This window comes from Pieris rapae, chromosome Z (genome assembly GCF_905147795.1).
Source record: "Pieris rapae chromosome Z, ilPieRapa1.1, whole genome shotgun sequence".
In the NCBI taxonomy this organism is placed as follows: domain Eukaryota; kingdom Metazoa; phylum Arthropoda; class Insecta; order Lepidoptera; family Pieridae; genus Pieris; species Pieris rapae.
Window position 1 is genome coordinate 10,020,052 of NC_059534.1, and position 19,949 is coordinate 10,040,000.

At 40.7% G+C, this 19,949-nt stretch overlaps 2 protein-coding genes across 5 annotated transcripts in view; both read left to right on the forward strand.

The window, feature by feature from the left end:
* Positions 1–12,528, forward strand: part of LOC110997605 (dystrophin-like protein 1) — a 141,688-nt gene extending 129,160 nt beyond the window's left edge. For 2 of the 3 annotated variants that reach the window (XM_045633989.1, XM_045633987.1), the window contains one exon: positions 10,538–12,528. In XM_045633989.1, the coding sequence (XP_045489945.1) occupies positions 10,538–10,753 (216 nt within the window). In that variant the 3' untranslated portion in view covers positions 10,754–12,528. The remainder of the gene's footprint in view (positions 1–10,537) is intronic. The other variant, XM_045633988.1, reaches the window with a different exon arrangement.
* A 3,664-nt stretch (positions 12,529–16,192) lies between these two features.
* The window catches only part of LOC110997564, a 6,638-nt gene continuing 2,881 nt past the window's right edge, over positions 16,193–19,949 (forward strand). For both annotated transcript variants that reach the window (XR_006751190.1, XM_022265792.2), the window contains exons 1-2: positions 16,193–16,412; positions 17,659–17,982. Coding sequence is in view for 1 of the 2 variants with exons in the window: in XM_022265792.2 (XP_022121484.2) it covers positions 17,696–17,982 (287 nt within the window). In the remaining variant the exon portion in view is untranslated. The remainder of the gene's footprint in view (positions 16,413–17,658; positions 17,983–19,949) is intronic.

Consider the following 19,949-nt stretch of genomic DNA (forward strand, 5'->3'; position numbering starts at 1 on the left):
CTTGATTATATAGAGTTATTTGATGTATGTATACATATTGATAGAAAATATTATGACAAACATAGATAAGTAGGAAAAGTTTCGATTCACTTTTAAAGAAAAGAGCTTCACGAACTTTACAAAAAAAGAATAATAAAATATACAGTTCAATTATTACGTAAGCAGACTTACTATTTATAAACCCCCTCCCCCGTTCCTCATGTCCACGAAAGTAAGCAAATATCTCAAAAATAATAGTTCATAAACATATTATTTATTTTGTAGGAATCCCCGAAAATGTATTTAGTTTCAAGCATAGGCAATGCCTGGGTAAAATGTGTCAAAAAGTACATAATGATTGGTGACGTAATCACAAAATAAGATAATAAGTAAAGTAAATAATTAAGACCCTCCCTTCCCTCTATAGTGCTTACGTAATATTTGGACGACCCCTTACCTATAATTTTTAATAATTTTATTTTATTATTTAATTTATTAATAAAAATAGACCTTCAACCTAATGCGGGCTATTTGAAAGCCTGTCTGGTGGTGTCTCTTGAGCCGTTCTTAAATAAAAATGCATTAGTTAGATATTAACTGTCATTATGAATAATCCGTTGGCGTATTTAGAAGCAAAATGAAATATTTCCATATTCGTGTAAACTACAGTAATTGTATGGAAATCTATGCGCTCGTATAAAACCGGAAAGCTCCTGTTTCGAAGCTTTTTATGCTTAACAATATTTGTTGATGTTTAAGCTTATAGTTGTAATGCAATTAAATTGTGTGGTGAAAATAAAGACAAACACAAAAATGAATTTTATTTTCTCCTTATAAACATTTATAATGTCGCAGTCATGGCCTGGCTTCAGCGTGCGATTCTCATCCCTGAGGTCGTAGGTTCGAATCCCGCCTGTGCACCAATGGACTTTCTATGTACACATTTAACATTCATTAAGTAAAGGAAAACATCGTTAGGAAATCGGCTTACTTTAGTCTAGTACCTTAGCCTTCTGTGCCTGACGCAGGCACAGAAGGCTCAAGGCTGATAACCAACTTGCCGATTAGATAAACAAATGATCATGAAACTGATACAGAAATCTGAGACCCTGACCTAAACTGTGTTTTTTTCATGTAGGTAACATAATGTACACTTATGAACGTTAAAAAAGAAATATAAATTAAAAGCTTCTAATTTTACATTTACTGCCCGTTCTCAAATCAAGGGCGTAGAACGAAAGAGAAGAACTGGCAATAAACTCTTCGCCACTCTTTTAATCGCCAAGTTTTTTCTTTTACACAAGGCCATTGACTATTTTTTATAAACATTTCACACATTACCCTTTCCATACATCGGCGTAGCCAGGGAGATAGGTAGGCAACTGCTCCTAGAAAATCGAAAAAGACTATTTTTAAAACGTGGTCTTTTATATTTCACTTTGAAGTTTATAACTTTATAAAACCCAGGCTTTTGCCTTCTTATGTACCTTATGGCCCTTGCCCCCCTACCTTGACTTTTTACTTGACTAGACGCCCTTGCAACAATAAATACATATGTACTTAAATTAGTAATACTGACTTTTTTATGTTATTCGAGATTTTCATTTAATATCATTCTTATACTTTAAGTAATAACACCAAAGATATATATTTAAAGCAATACAGAATAGTTAGTGTAGCCAGTGGATCGATCAATCTGTTCGAAGGTGTCTGAACTTAATAGAATACGTGACTTCATTCGCACGAGTGATTCAATGTGGCTCTAAATATATTTACGTAGCACGGGTTACAGAATGCGAGTTTGACCATAGTTTGCAAATTTTCTTTTCATGAACGAAATATACATTGTGCCTTTGAACTCGACACCTCATTATACGAGTATAAATGGAGCTACAAGCTCCTGTGTTCGTGTGGGCGTGCTTTAATAAAAACCCGCTAAGTTATCGTAACGTCAGAGCATAACGATGTTGGTGCATGTCTTTTGAAGAATAATGAGTGCGACAGAGGCGAAAAAAAATATTTATTTACATGTCAGTAGTTCCTCCATACAAATATATTTCCTAATTTGAAATTGATACATTGTTAGAGAGAAATGTGAAACAATCGATTTTTAAAATATATAAAAAAGTATCGGTTACTGAAGTTTTAACTACCATGGATCGAAAGAAAACGTCTGAGAAAAGGTGTAAGCCTAAGATCTTTAATACTACGTTGTAATTTAAATCCCGGTTTTAAATACTACGTACAAAGACTTCAGTCCTAGAACCACCCAGGTTCAGACCCCGAAGCCACTAATTAGGTATATACTAAAGCATGTCAACGCTCGAGACTGATACATTGGTGGAAGAAAAATAAAATGTGACAAGTACTAATAAGCAAACATAAAGTACACGAATAAATAATAAAAATAAATTGATCAGAACAATTAAACTTTAAAACCGACGCGACTTAATGTGTAAGGGGAGCAACTATGGATATCCAGAACTCGTTTATCAAATACTCAATCTAGTACAAATAAAATGATGGGTTGCCTGGAGTATCTAGGGGGGTATATGAAATTTTAATTTTGATAAAAGGTTGGTGCAATCAACCCGAATGTTAAGTATCTAAATTAAAAACATTGCAAACCATACGTCAATTGAAACATAATATATAGACATATATCATAGATAGGTCATAGATCAGATAAGAACATCGTTTCTCAGTATTACTTATCATATTCTGACCTATGGCCACAGATATACTAAAACAATTCTAAGTTGAAATCCAAACTTTGTGCCCATCGTATTAGTATTAGTTTTTTTCTATATATAAAATAATAGCCACAAAGTTACTATAAAACTTACGAAGAAAATATAGTGCTTAATTCCCGGAATATTAGCTAAAGCATTGGAGTAAAATCTCAGAGCTAATCGATTTACATTAACCGAGTTGCATTACACTGAAAGCTTCCACCCGGTTGCTATATCTTACCGATAGGTTTACTTATACTTCAGGCAATTATTAGTTAAAAGCAACTCCTATACTGATCGCCATTATGTTTCCATATTGCATAAAGGTGTGTTCCCATAATGCAGAAAGACTATATTTGCATATCTTTTTTAGTTTACTTAACCCAGTCGTAAGAACTAAATCAATGAAATTTCACTTTTAATTAAAGTTTTCTTTCAGTTAAAAGTTAAAATGAATTTAATTTAGTATACAAAATTGTGCAGCATTTATTATAAGAATTGTTAAATGGTCAAATATAAAACTTTAATATTGTCGTCCCGTATCAATCCTAAGGTTCATAATTAGCAGAATTTTTCAAATTCTGTTTGCATAACCAGAAGTTCAGACACCATTCGTTCAAGTGTTCAAGAATTCTTTGCGAATATAATAATAATAACTACTATCCAGAGCTTGTCATGTAAAAAAACATTGTTAAGTGCCTATCTGAAAGCTAGTAATTACTAGTAAAATCTAAAATTGTATTTAAAATAAAATAATAAAAAAGAAAAATGTAGGTAATACTTTTTTTTGTCAAATACCTACATATTATGTTTACAAATAATTGATCTATGACGACGATAAATAGCTTTCCCAGGCATAAATGCAAATAGCGGATTAGGCTTTTGTGACTACAAACTAAAATCATGATATCACTGGTAATCGAATCGAGCGCACAATATTTTATGCAAATGTTCACCACCATGCCATTTTTCGTTAACAATAGTATAACAAAAAGCTTAATTTTTGTGTATGTGCTGCCATCTATGATATGTTTCAGTCGCGCTGTATTGTCCTTACTCGAATCTTGTAAACGAAGACCTTTACAGACACAGTAGTTACAAGTAATTTTAAAAGATAGCGCTATTCTAAAATTTGTAGATATAACTCTTTTTTTATATTTCACATGTTTTCAAGTTCAATAAATCTATATTACATTGGAATGGTCCCTTAGCTTACCTTAAAACGTAATTTTTAATAACAACATAGACTTGAATAACAATTGCTGTCTTCCGCGCTGCACCCGTGGGTGGCGCCGGGAGCCCCGTTACGCCCGTGGGCTTGCGGGGGGTATCAGTTTCGCGCCCCGCTCAAGGGCGGGGTGGTCGTTGTGGCGGGCCTGGAGCGGCCCTGGGTCTTTTAGGTGCTATGTAGCGTCTTGGCTGCAATGTTGTTGTGTGTCAGCGGGGGTGGAGAATGCGTAGGTACTTCTTTAGGTATCGGAGTCCTCCTCGCGCACTAGCTCGCGCGGGAAGGATCGGCGGTGGTCGGGAGGCCTGGTGTGGAGCGGGGCGAGATTCTGGAGGTGCTGGAAGCCGGAGGCGTCCGCACGCTCGAACATGCGTCTCGCCAGCGCGCTGATAAAGTCATCCAGGCTCTCCTGTTTGAGGTCACGTTGAATGGTGGAATTCCTTACGTAGCGCGGCGCGTCGACTATACGCCGCAGTGTGGTACTCTGTACGGCCCGCAACCGACGTCGGTGCGTCTCGGCCGCAAGCGCATACCACGCGGGCGCCGCGTACGTAAGGTGCGGTCTGAGGTATTGCTTGTAGAGCGCCAGTTTGCGCTTTATAGGCAGCGACGACTGGAGCACAGGGCGTAGTTTCACGGCAACCGCCTTTGCGCGGCCCGTGGCTGCAGCGATGTGGTGGCGCATTGTGAGGCCTCGGTCCAATGTGACGCCTAGGTAGGTTGCTTTGGGGCGCCACTGGATCTCGACCCCTTGTAGCTGGAGCGGTGGCGGGAGGTGTCGCCGGCCAAAGACTATGGCCTGGGTCTTGGCGGCATTTGCGGTCAGGCGCCGCTCAGCCAACCAGGCGGGAAGGGCATCCAGCGACCTCTGCAGCTTGACGCCTGCGTAGCGCGCGTTGAATGCCGTTGCGATGTAGGCGGTGTCGTCCGCAAACAATGACACCGCACACCCCGCAGCGACTGGAACATCATCGGTATAAATAGAGTATAGGCTCGGTGACAAGCAGCTGCCCTGCGGGACCCCCGCGGTGATCGGCCGGCAGCTCGACTTCACCCCCTCGACGGAGACGTGGAACCGCCGGTCGAGAAGGAAGGAGCGGATGATAGCCACCACGCGCCGCGGGATGTCGGAAGCGAGGAGCCTGTGCACAAGTCCCGCGTGCCAGACCCGGTCAAAGGCTTTCTCCATGTCGAGAAATACTGCAGCCGCCGCCTCTTTCTTGTTAAGAGCGGCGGTGATGTCGTGCAGCACTCTCGACAGCTGGAGGGTGGTGGAATGTTCACTTCGGAATCCAAACTGTTCGGGCCTCGGAGTAAAGTGTCGCCTGATTGTCGGCAGCAACATGGCCTCGAACAGCTTGGATTGCGTGGCGAGTAATGAGATAGGGCGATAACTCGCCGGGTCGAAGACGCTTTTGCCCTTTTTGGGCAACATGATAACTTTTGCCTCCTTCCAGGCTTCGGGGAAGTGTGCGGTCCGGAGGATCGCATTGAACAGACGCATAAGCGTCACCACCGCACGGTGGGGCAAGTGACGCAGTGCTGCGTTTGTGATACCGTCTGGGCCGGGGGCCTTCCTGAGCTTGAGCCGCGCTGCTTGTTTCTTGACGGCGCTCGGCGAGAAGAACAGCACCTCTTCGTCTGCCGGTGGAGGGGCGCCCAGCTGCTCGGCGACGGCGGTCTCGACCTCTAGCGCACGGGCTGGGTCCTCCGCAGGGTTAGGAGAGAACTGGTGTTGAAGGTGGTCCGCGAACAGCTCGGCGCGGCCCTCGGCGTCGTAGCGCAGTGTGCCGTCTGGGTGTCGCAAGGGGCGGATGGGGTCGGCTGTGCCACTGAGACGCCTGCAAAGGCGGTGCAGCCGTACCCAATCCGTGCTGGCCTCATCAAGGCCGCGGTCCCACGACTCGGAGGCGTGGTCGTTGAGTGCAGCCTTGACCCGATCGGCGAAGGCGTGCAGTTCTGCACGCATGCGCGGACAGCGGGTCTGTTGCCAGCGTCGACGTAGGGCGCGTTTGCGGCGGATGAGCGCCAGCAAACGGGGCGGCAACTGTTTGTACGTGGCTGGTAGAGGACGCTCGGTGGTAGCTGCGTCCAATGCACTCTGTAACAGTGTGGTAAAGGATGCAGCAAGTTCGTTAATAGCCGCTGGGGTGACGGGTGGGCGCGGCTGGGGTGCGTCATTTAGGGCTCGCTCGAAGACCCTCCAGTCAATGCACTTCCGGCGAAGCGGTGTATGAAGTATCATGTTCGGTGAGGAGTTCACCAGAGTGACAACCACGGGAAGGTGATCGGACCGGAACTCGTCGACGATCACATCCTGCGTCATCTGGCACGTCAGTCCCTGGTGGACCACGATGTCAATGGTGTCCTCTCTGTGGCTGGCTTGATCGGGGTAGTGTGTCGGCACGTCTGGGCCGGACACTGAAAAGTCCAGCGTCTCGGCGTCGTGCAGCAGGCGCCTACCCCTTGGGTTTGAAGTTCTCGAGTTCCACGCCGGGTGCTTCGCGTTCCAATCCCCAGCTATGACGCAGGGATGGGCGGCAGCGAGGAGCTCTTGGAGATCTGTTGTGGTATACCGATTGTTGGGTGGCGCGTAGACCGCGAAGAATCCAGTGGGGCGACCTGCGAGTTGTAGCTCCACGCCGAGGGCATCGCATTCGGTTACCACCACATCTGGCAGCAATCTGTGTGGTATCCGGCGTCTCACCATGACCGCCAAACCACGGTAGGCGTAACCACGGGTGTCGACACGGTGCTGGCGGTAGACTTCGTAACCCGGCATGCGGAGTCTAGCTGTGGCGGCTAGGTGCGTCTCGCTGACCAGGGCGATGTCGATGTCCTGTGAGCTGAGTACATGTTTTAGATATGTGACCTTACCCGCGAGGCCACGCGCATTCCAGTGTAGGAGCCGGAGGCCCCCCATCATCGTCGACTGCGGCCTCGGGTTGGGCCCTTGAAGGCCGATGCCGCTCTCCTGAAGAGCGCGGCTGGGTTGTCCCCGGCTTGTACAGCCTGGAGAATATTGGCGATCGCCGACAGCGCCTCCTCCATTTGTGGCCGGCGCGCGCGGGACCTGGTGCGCGAGCGCGAAGATGGTGCTGTGCGAGGTGGTGCAGTGGCAGCGCGTTCATGAGCTGGTGTAGGTGTAGTAGCTGCGGTGGCGGCGCGGTTGGCGACGTCGGTGGTGACTGCATGGAGCGCGGCAGCGCGGCTTGCCTCCTGAGCGGCAAGCGAGGGTGGAGCACGACCTCGTCTGCGGCCACCACGTCTTGTGCGGTGCCGCACGGTGATGAAGTCGTCTGCTTCGCCTGTAGGGGCGACGCCAGACGTCGAAGGAGCGGCCGCTGATGTCGCACTCGTGGTCTGCTGAGAAGTTTCTTTTTGTGGTTGCTCGTGGCGTTGGCGCAAGGGGCGAGAGGGCGCAGTTCGGGCAAATGTGCCCGCGCGCCGGTTTTGTTCCTCCTCCTTGCGGACCGGGCACGACGAATGGCAGGCGGGGTGTGGGCCCCCGCAGTTGGCGCAAGTCGCCGGCACGTCCCTCGGTCTCGTGCAGTCCGCCGCGCGATGCTCCCCTGCGCAACGAACGCACGCCATTCGTCGATGACAATTAACCGAAGAGTGCCTAAACGATTGGCAACGATGACACTGTGCAGGGCCCTGCTTCCCGCGCCAGGCTTCAATCGTTACCCCTGTCATGTAAAGCAGCTCGGTTATACTGTAAATGGCAGGGGTGATGTCAGGTGTTCGCCGCAGGACGGCGAGAAAAATGCACCCTGGTCGACCTTTTCTGGCACGAATTGGGCGTATGTACTCAGGCTCGTATCCAAGGGCTCGTAGCGCCTGGGCCAGTTCCTCGGGGTCGGTGGTGACTGGTATTCCCCGGATCGCCACCTTGAGGTCCTGCTCCGCTGGAAGAGAGTATGAGAACCAAGAGACCCGGCGGTCCTCCTTCTCCAGGTCTGTGAGGTAGCGCTGGACCACCCGGTACTCGTCAGCTGTTTCGGGAGATATACGGTAGCCCTTACCGTATGCCCTGGTGTTGGCGGAACGTCCAAGCAGTTGGCTGATCCTCCCCAAATGATGTACATAATTGGGGAGGAACTCGATCACAATGGGCGGATATGATGGCTTCTTCGGGGCCACAGGGGCCCTGGGGGGCTGTGCGTGGACCGTAGGTGCGGTCACCATCGCTGCGTATGAGGAGGGCGCCACCAGCGCAGGGGCGGCGTCGTCGTCAGCAGGAGCAACGGGAGTAGCAGGTCCAGGTGAGGCACCGGTGGCACCAGGGGGTGCGTTGGCGTTCCCCGCCCTGCCAGCCAAAGGGGCGGCGGGTGGCGGAACACTTAAAGGTGGCGGCTGGACTGGAGGTCCCAGGTCAAGGCGGCGACCTGGCGCCAGCCGAGGGTCCCCAGTGGAACCTGGAGTAGCTGCTGTGGGTGCCACAGCACATGGGCGCTTTGCCACAGACTCACCTTCCGAGCCGGGGTCAACGGCTGAAAACGGGCGGCGTACAGGGGTGGCAGGGGTGCGCGCTGGGAAGCGACACTCGTCGCGGATCAGCGCCAACTCCCGCTGCTCGGCTTCGGTGAGCGGCGACTCTAATATGCCGCTGTTGCGTAGCGCTTCTTCACGCGATTTTGCGTACCGGGCCATAGCGCGCAGCATCCCGCGCGACGCGAACGAGCATGCGGCTGACTGAGCCAAAAAGATCAAGTCTGACTCGAATGCCGTCCGCGGCGAAGACGCGGCACTAGTACCCGGGTCGCGATCGAGCATTCGCAACAGTTCGTCAATACCAGAACACTCACTATTTGTTACGGACGCGCGGCGTTGGCACACGGCCCGCGTCTCGGTGACATGCGGCGATGTCTCGGAATGTACAAATGACGTCACAGTAGACACAATTTGTTGCGGGGCCCGCGGGGCGGGCGGGTCGGATTGTATGACGCTATCGGTGGCGCGAGGCGATGACTCAACGCTCAGGAATGCGGTCTCGGCCGGCGTAACGTCGGTGGCACGCCGCGATATCGCCGCTCCGTTTGATGACGTCACGGCCGACGTAGCGACGGAAACTTGCGGGGTGCGGTGAGGGAGGGCTATGCGTACCGTTTTCTTAATCCTAGCCGCTGGAGTTAGGTCACGTTTTTGATGCGACGGATGACGGTCCCTGGGGACTTCTAGGGATCGGCTGCGGCTCGTCTGCTGCGAAGCTGGCTCCGCAAAGCTGTACAAGCTTGACGCAGCTTGCTGCTTCGCTGCGGGCGAGCTGTGCGTTGTGTCGCGCACTTGGAATGATGGTCCGGCTGTGGCGGCGGCTGCCTCAGCATCCGCAGGTGGCCTCGCTCGACTGGCATAGGAGCGTGGGCGCTGCGGGCGGGGCGGCTGCTTATCATCGCCGATCTGCGGAGTGCGCTTCATGTTATAAAAATAAAAATAACTTAACTGAAGCCAGGAGGCTGTCACGCACGACCCGAAACTACCGGTACATTGCGCGCTCCACCGCTTTTCCCGAATCCCAAAGGGTTACAGGATAGGCGGCGAGCGGGCGTCACCAAATAGTAGCTTCAGCTGGTTGTGACTGCACCTCAGGGCAACTATTACGTGCTTTTCAATAAAAGCCGCGATAGTTAATAAAAATAAAATCGGGTCCGAATGCGCGCAATCGACACGTGCGTTGCGTTAGACAGCCGGACGGGTGTCTAGACTTGAATACTCGACAGACTAAATTGCTTCCAAACATAAGCCAAAGATGGCGCTGTTCTCATAGCATGCATATTTTTGATAAGACCATCTTAATGAGATATATTCTATTTATGAAATATTCTCTCTTTATATTTTGTTTTACGTTATTGTTAAAAAGTCTGTTGTTATTTAGGAAATCACTTGAATCAAAGACACTATCGGTATATATTAACTATAGCAGACTCGGCCAAGCGTTGCTGTGGCTAAGGTTTTTGTTATATTACATAGTAGTAAATTAATCAAGGGAAACCGTAGGAGAACTTATGTGAAACGTTGGTACCACGACACGGACCTAAACTAAACTACCTTTAACTCAGCGCCATCTGTTAGAATTGTATCAAATAATAAACAAATGTTAATGTTATCGTAATTTTAGTAAGGATACCTATTTTTTTTTAAAATGAAATATAGCCTATGTCACTCAGGAATGATGTAGCTTTCCAACAGTGAAAGAATTTTTCAAATCTGCCAAGTAGTTTCGGAGCCTATTCAATTCATACAAACAAACAAACAAACAAAAAATCAAACCTTTCCTCTTTATAATATTAGTATAGATTTTAGTTCTCAATAATAAGAACACAACAAAATTATAAACAAAAAAACAACCACTTAATAAACTCTTGAATGCTTATAACTTTCCTGAGTGCTCTCGCATCAAATATTTCTAATTTACGACTAATGAGAGCGTTTATGAAATCCCATTTGTTACAATCACAATACTGTCTTCTTTGCCGATTAGAGATGCCTACAGGATCAAATTTAATGACGTGGAATAAGTGATACCTGTCTATCTTATGTTCCATAATAAACATATTTTTTTTAATTAATATTATTTATTCTAATATTTTAATTACAGTTATCTTCAACCGCAAAGATAGATAGATGGTTCTCCCTCCTTCCCACATCAACACTGTCGCGGCCAGAAAGCGGTTTTATCTCCGGAGTAGAGGATACGGACACGGCCCTCGCTGAAGCTAAGAGTCTGCTGCTCCATTTGGGTGTGAAGAAGAAACGAAGACTCCTACCGCGTTTTAGACGCAAGATATTAGTTAATAAACATACATTACTTTAGCAAATGACAAGCGGAATGCGTTTGGTGAGAGCACAGTCTGTTACATTTGTATTACGCGTTTCTTGCTCCGAAGGAAAGGGTTTGCATTTGCATTGCCTTTGACACAAAATCCTTACTTAAATAAATAATGAAGCAGCTATTAGAGACAAGGATTACTTAGTTCAATTCATTAGTCACGTGAGACAAAACACTCATACTAAACGCCACCTTGTAATATTTGTAAAATTCATGCGTATTAAGGAGCGGTATAGAGTTTTATAGAAATATTTTTAAAAAATTAGCCTTTCGTTTGAACAGAAGGCTTCTAAATGTTATATGTCATCTTCATCATATCTTAATGTAGTTCAAGACGATATAAGTATTATTCGTAATAACATACCCAATATACAAAATCCATATGATTAGGTATGGACATATTTAAATATATACACTAGGAATAATTTAATAGGTAATTATAATAAACAGACAAACCTATAATTGCGCCAAATGCAACATTTGCCTTTTTCTTATGTCTTATGTTTTCTGCGTTTCAGCGAACAAAATAGTGATCTCTTATCGAATAGTTCAGTTATCTGAGACCAACTAAATATTATTTTGTGATTTTTATTTCATTCGGTTATTTTATATTATTATTAATCTATATAGAATTACGATGATTGTCAAAGTGGCCAGGACAGGCCTATCAGTCTGAATCAATAATTCGATCCCTCGATCGTAATATTTTATTGTCTGGAACGACTTTATTATCAGTAAGTAACGCAAACAACTAAATGTCGTTTCGGTCGTGTTGTGTATTTTTCATGTTAATAAAAATTATTAATAAATCAGGGCTCATTAATGCAATGTATCTGACTTCAATAGCGAGTTTTTATTTGGTAAGAATCCAATGTATTGGGTTACAAATATTGTGAGATATTCCTCAGGTATCTACTGGACAGGTGAGTCTCCAATAAGCCACATCGCCCTTAACATAAGGAGGGATTGTAGCCAAACGTCTGTCCCGTACTGTATAACGTATACACGATGCGGAAACGGGTCCGCAATTATTTCTAGCTTTAGGGTGCCACACGGGCCTTACGGTGTGGCAATATATTTTATCCCTCCCCGCTTCGTCTCGCAGGTCACTAGTCCGGCGCGCTTGCGGTGCGACGCCGCGCGGTGGCACAACGCGTCGTGTTACATGGTATAGTAATTTGTATGACGTTGCGGCACCGCACCGTCAACGCATCGTGTGATAGCGCTCTAAAGGTTACAGAGAAAAGGACCAGGGACCTATGATTTGTAACGTTCGGCAATTCGATAGAAAACAATCCACAGATACAATAAGCGTTTTCTTTTGTTATGTCCAATTAAAAATTCGTTTTTATAAAAACTAATTGTGTAAGTACCAAAAAACGACGTTTTAGTGAATATTACTATATTTACTTTTAATTAAGTAAACTATAGATTTAGAGTTTAGACTTATTTAGGCATGTATTAAAAAGTGGTGTTTGACATACGGGAGTCACAGTTCGTACTTAGTGTCACTGAAATCGTATTAAAAGGCTGACATTTTTGAGCGAACTAACACTTATAGGAGTCAGGAGTACAGGAAATAATTGAAAGAAATTATTTGACGTAAACAAATCTAGAACTAAGGCTGCGTTTTAGCCAATACTTTTTTGATGACTTTGAAGTGATCATTTTTAAATGACACTTCACGTCCTTTCTAAGTATAAGTTAGCTGAAGTAAGGCTATATTAATAAAATATATCTCAATAATAATTAAGACATACCAACAAATTCAGAGGCGCTGACAAAAATGGTATAATTTTAGCTTTATCTAATATCTAGGTATTAAACGTCGCAATTTATTATTAAGTTTACATTAACTATTAATAAAACATCTATACTATGTCAAGTATATTTATTGGTGAAGTTCTATAAAAATCCGACGAACTGTTACCCCTATAACACGGTACTCTTACAACACATATTTATATTACGTAATGTCAGTCCTTCATATAACACTATTCCTCCACGGTTATATTTCTGTACTGTGACATTTGTAATGAATTGTACGCACTTATAATAACACAGTTTTTTCTTAATATTCGATTCAAACACCCTTTGAGAAAAGATAAACGTGAATCATTTGTGTATTGCGATTGTATGACACAACGCGTTTTTATAACGAAACCAATGTACCGTTTTATTGAAGGGATTAACTGTACTACATTTAATCATATGTATTAGATTTAGAATTAATAAGTGCCATAGTTTTTGAAATAGGTGCTGTATGAAATGGAAACAAGTAATTTTTAGGATCCTTTGTACATCTCGGCAGCATTCATTGGATTTATCTCCCTCTTGAAATCAATGCTTTTTAAATTGATTATGACGTCATTGATTTGCAAATGTGTTAACTTCGAATTCTGTAGTACTAAACGATCAGAATATCTGAATATTGGAGATACCGAGCAAGACTCCCGGTACTTTGTTTACGTGTCTTGACAAGTTACTTTATTTTTTAAATATAAGGTTCAAAGTCTGAATTGAATTAACAAAACGTTGTTTAATACTGTAAATCCCAATTAGTTAAGACGGATTAAAGGATTAGGCAGCGAAACACCTTTTTTATGATAAACTTATTTTTATCTTACTAAAACGCTTGAGTAACCGTTAGCTCGTAGTTAATTACTGTTGGAATCCTCAGATATTGATGACATCCTTACTACATGGACGAAGATTCCTAAATATATTGCAGAAGTATATTATGAGAAAATCAATAGAAAGGGAATAAATAGGCTTTTCCTTGTTCGGAATTTCTAGTTGACATATCGGTATATCAATTAAATATCATCAATATTATTTAGTTTCTGGCCTTACTATTTATGTAGTAAATAAGTTAATGTTATTCCATTAATTTGCATTTGTCTAGTTGTAAGTTACTTTAAACCTAGATATAAGTTCATGTATGCAATGACTGATAATTTGATTAATGAACAAATAAATTGTATGCATACAATCTGTTTTATTTGAGAATTAATTTAAAGTCCAATACATAGTAAGTCCATGTTCCAATCCAATATACCCATCTCCGTGCTGTTATTGATAAACAAACCAGTGGCATTACGTTTCTATCTGATCTCAGATTTCTGTATCTGTGTCTTGCCTGCGGCTTGAAACGCCGTCGAACGCGCAGGCGGTCTTAGGCATGCCGGGTTTCACAAGGTTTTTTCCTTCACCGTTCGAGCGAATGCTAATGCGAAGATAGAAAGAAGGTCCATTTGTCTGGTATCAAATCTAAGACTGATGAGAGTCGCACGCTGAAGCCACAGCCAACAACCTAGATTAGTAATCACTATTCAGTCACATAAGAGCCGTAGAGAAGCTGAAGTCACTGACATAGCAATGGGGATACGGGCATATTGCCCGAAGAACGGATAGTCAATGTAGCAAAGTCCTGGAATAGAAACTCGTCTCGACTAGTCAGCGAATCGTTGGATGGCCTCCCACTAGGTTATCAGGTGACCTGGTGAAGATGGGGAGAAGGCGTTGGCTGCAAAGATATAATTTACGCACAAAGCTCTCACCAACACCTGTTAAATATACCGTACTATAATAATAAAATATAAATCATGGAGGTGGGTGTGGGGAAATTCATATTACAGTATCTGGCAACACTAATATGTGGCTGTAGGTACTCGTTCATATAATTTTTCAAATGGTACGTACAAGTTTCCGCGGGAATTGGCGACTTCAGTTCTTGTTTACACTCCCGAGTCCGGTAAGCTTGTAGCGCTATAACAATTAACTTCCTTTTGGTTGGTGTGCTGCCATCTATGAAATATATTAGAAGTTATTTCAAATTTTATATCTCTTTTTAAACGGTTTTTTATATTAGATGTCATGTTTTTAAGTTTCATAATTCTTTGTTCATTGTAGTGGACCATAAGCTTAACAGTTTACAAAGTTAAGCTTAAATCGTATTTTTAAATAACAGCATACCCTTAAACCCTTGGGTCTTAATCGTTCTGAACTTTATCAAAAGATGGCGCTGTTACCCATTATATAAAAGTATATAAAGAAGTTAGGTTTATGTAAAATCTATTGAAGTAATACTGATTCTATATATTTTCTATGTTATCTTTCTTGTCTTAACTAATACATTTAAAAGAATTCTCGCGACAAATTAACATTGTACACAACGATAAGCACTACTATTATACTATATTATTGAGAGTATTTAAATCTGATAACAAGAAAATTATAATTTAATAATCCACTAGTCCACTACTTAAACTTGTTTTTACATTTTAATATCATATAAAATATAAAAGTAATTTAAAATAATTTAGGTAGCTAAATAAAATCACATTTTATAGTTTATCATGTATAGAACTGACTTGATACTTTACAATGATTAGTAATACGACAAAGTTATATTAGACAAAAATTACATTTCTATTGTCTATTGAGAGATTCGTCCTTCACAATGACAATCCGTGATATTTCATATTTTGTCGAGACCATTTAATTAGTGGCAATTTCAACCTCACGACCTTGAAAAAAAACAACGTACAATTTTCTTGTATGCTGTTATTTACATTTGTCCCTTTTCTCATTACTGCTATATTTTAGTTAACTGATGCGTCCTGATATAAAGTCAAATATTTATTAACTAATTTAAACGTACCTACATCTCGCAAGGACCATTGTCTAGTTGCTGTTTATATTGTTTTATTACAAACGTGTCATACATTGATTTAGGAATATGAAAATTTCAGATCTCATTGAGTACAATGGCGCTACAGCCATAAGGACCATGGTTTCTTGCGACTTTTTTGTTCCTATACCTCAAAACCATCAGGCACTCGGAACAGGCTTAGGCCTGCCAGGAGATATTTTCGTGGTCATATACATTACGCACTACCATCTGAGCTTGCTGGCTTGTGGTGCAGGGTTATGTGGGACTCGCTATTAACACAAAAACCCCATGGCGCAACCAGCACTAAGGTAGCCTAGTCCGCATCCCGTTACACGATCAGCCGCTGAAGTAATTCGCCAACCACCTGAATTGCTAATGACTAGATTCCTTCCTATTGTGGCATCATGATTACAAAAAAATTAGCTGACATATTAATAAAATTCGATTAGAATTGGTTCGTTTTGACGAAGCATAAGCATCATGAAAAAAAAGATGCTAATTCAATATAATCATAAACCGGAGCGTGCCGAACTATGCTGTCGACGCAAATGACCTAAAACAAGCAACAGGTTTTGCTGAGTTGAGCATCAACATCATTGGTGCAATTTATTAATTGCGAAACACAACATAACATTCTTAGGATGTCTGACCCTTGAAGCCACTTCATATGACCATTTAGGTTCGTTAAGAATGACGCAAGATATTGTACGAATCGTGAACCGTAAAATTGATCGAAATCGAGTGCCACGACGTTATAGTATAGGATAAACGACTTTATTTCCAAGACTATTAAGGAAAGATCGCTAACACGGTTTATAATTGAGGCTTGTACGTGTACCATATGTCTACCAGTTTTCGCCGAATGTTACCACGGGCAGTCGCGTATGTTGTACACACATCGATTTATTAACCAACCGTTACCGTTGCTTAGAATGTCATGGAACTGTAATACATTCTGCTAATACCAATGTGAGTATCAGACAATATGTTCTATAATATAATTTATAAGAATTATCATAATTTGCCCTTTTGCGAGATAATTATTCGTAAGATATGTGTTATATTTATGCAAAATGATAGTGATAGTGAGCAGTATTGAGAAATAATACTACATAAATTTATACCTTTAGCAAAATCCTACAACGACGAAGCGTAGAGATCTGTTTGTGTACATTTTGAGTATAGGTATCTATTTCAAGTATAGGAGGTGCCGAAAATAGTTTTAAGTGATAATTATCTACTCTTATATTTAGAATCTTAAAAATGAATTCTTAGATTTTTTCGGAAATCGGAGTCTTACATTTTGAAATGTCAGTTTTATTGTTGAAGAGAACATTGCCAATTTAAAACAACGATACAATGTTATGCACAAATTAAAGCATATAATTTTGTGGAGCCAAGTAACTAGAAAGCTCAAAAGATCCATTCATATGGAATAACGAGTTATAATTTACAACAAAGATAATTTTATGCAGTTTCCTTGTACTTTTATATTGTTAAAAAAATATTCTTCTTCCTGAATCAAACCCTAAGACTGGGGCAGAGCATGACTCACACTGCGCTGGACTCTCAACATCCTATCCTTAGACTATGATAAATCTTTCCCGCAATAGCAATGCAGCATTAGCGATTTTCTATTGAGCAATTTTGCGATATGTTTATTCAGAAAATATAAGATTTAACTTTTTTATTCATTCTTTTGGCTTGGCCAGGCAAGAAATCTGATAGGGAATCCCCAAAAATGGAGGGGTTACAATATGAAAATATTGATTATAGGGTCCCAATATCTGTTACATTGCCTCTTGGTAAGGAATATAAAATTCCGGTTTGGGATTTAGTGTTTAAAATAGAATCGCACAAAATGTTCGATATTTTCCACGTAAACATACTCCATGTTTCATACTAAAATATTACTTAAGTAAAGGAATACTATTTGAAAGCGAGTGTCGTGTTTGTTTGAACGTTCATTGGTCAGATCTAAATATTGTATCAGCAATATTAAACATGGGTTTATTACGTGCATATGTGTAAAATAACTTCTACCATAGCCTTCCTTCTAGGTTTGCAAACAGAAAGCAGATATACGTTATCTCATTATAATAAGAATATTATTATTATAAATCGTTTTTAAAATTTACAAACAATTTATAAAGAAGTGTAAGAATATTGACGTGTAAAATATTCCACTCTACAGTTTCTCTAAATTATTTTTCAGCTGTCAAACTTGCGGTTAAAAACCAAAAATACCAGTCATGGGTAGAAGCGGAGCTAAATTGGCGCCAAAACATGCCAGTAAAAGTAGCAAATCGACTGTATCCTCCTCAAAACCTAAGCCCACTTCCTCTAAACTTCCCACGATAACTCCATCAACCTCAAGCAAAACGTTAACACCTTACAGTTCTGGAAAGAATAAATCATCTACATCCTTTGGTGTAATATGGCTACCGATTAGGAAACAACGCAAACACAAAGATTATGTGTACAACGCCTATAAACCAAATGACAAAAATAAAGAACGTACGCCATCTATGTACAATTTGTAAGTATCTGTATCTACAAAATTATTAAATACATACATTTACTCAATTTTTACATTACTGGAGAAAACAATGAACATTGTAGCCCAAAAGTAAATATAAGCAAATAAATTTAAATTTATTTGCTAATATTTAATTTAATAACAGACAGTGACAGATGTCACTGTAAACTATTTTTATATTCTTTCCAACAATTATTTTATCTGTGTGTCTCGGTTGGTAAAACTTAAATAGTAATCTGTTCCCTTTTGTGTTTGTAATCAAAACTAAAAAGCAGTAAGCAGTAAGCAGTAAGCACTAAGCTCCACAAAACAAAATTACAATTTACAAGGCAGCAAAGAGTTTGTGAACAAAAAGGTTTTACGTATGTTTTAGCCGAGTCCGTATAAAATTAACTGTAAATCCGTTACATACGTATAACATGGTATTAGTATATCAAGTTACTTTGAAACTTTTTTGGTAAGCTCAATGTTAAAACAAAGTTAAAAATAAAAATTAAGAAGATCAAAGAAGCTTAAAAGGTACGGATATCAACCAAAGTAGTATTATTTGAATTTTAAATTTTTTCATACATTCATTACAATCAAAGTTGATGATCAAAATAATATATTTTGCACTATAAAATATTTAGTTTTATTTTATACCATGTTAAAAGCATTTCATTATATAAACACAAACTTCCTATAAATAATAAGTTTCAAGAGATTAGTAATAAATATTTAAAAAACCTTAATCCAGTAATAAATAGTAAAATTTTGTTCTATAAGGTAAGGGGATGTTTTTTGAATAATTATATGTAATTAAAAACACATAATCCTTCCTTCAGGATACCTCATCATAATGAAGTATCAGTAATACTAATACTATATAATATTGTGGAGAAAAAACAAAAAGGAAAAAACTAAAGTTTAGCAGAAAACTTTTGTGATTTTATGAATAACCAAATTTCACACACAGGCTGTTAGTTATCTGCGACTGATTGATTTTTAAAGACTTACATATGGAGTTCTCACTAGAAAGTATTATTGGTTTTTCCTATGCTGCATGTTTTGTACATTGCGTAACAGTATATTGGAAAATTTGTTTTGATTTTACAGTTGTTGACAGCCATACTCAGTATAAAAAATTTTTTTGCATGACTTACTGTGAAGGTCCTATTTACCAATACATACAAAAAAAATGTATGTGATCAATGTGTGTATTTCTATACATTTTTAAAACTAAAAGCAGATTAAATACTGGATATTTATTGTCTTTATTAACAGTGATTAACTTTTTTAGATTGATATTTCCCAGTTATATTGAAAACATGTGTATGTTATATACAACATAAATTTTAAACATAATATATTTGCCATTAAATTACAACATGAAACCTATTTACATTCATTCTTAAATATTCATTCATTCTTAATAAGACTAAGGCTTAGAGACCTTTATATTTATTTTAAACGCTATTAGTATAAATTCTTCTTTAATAGTACTTAATCATAATTATATAATATATATGACATATGTCACTAATATATTTTAGAGAAACGGAAGGTAGGGTCCCATTACTAGTAAAAAGATTTAACATTTTAACTAATCTGTAGTATAATTTTCAAATTTTCGAAATTCAGTCTACATTTTAAATCAAAACAATAGGATTTTGTTTAAACAGAAGGAATTTTTACTAAATTACATACAAAAGGTAATAATAATATATATATTAAATTATTGTGTTTTATACTTTAGATCCAAGCTGTTTAAAATAGCCGCTTTTACCTATATTAAATTAATTAAGTATTTGGTTGGTTCAAATTTTGAAAAATGCAAGAAAATTATAATTTTATAACAATAATAAACACATGGCGTAGTTTATGTGGGGAGAGCGAGTACAGAAATATTCACAGGTAATATTTCTCATTACGAAACTCCGGATTAATTATTTATTGTTTAAAATAAAATTCTCGTGTTTCAGTTCCTT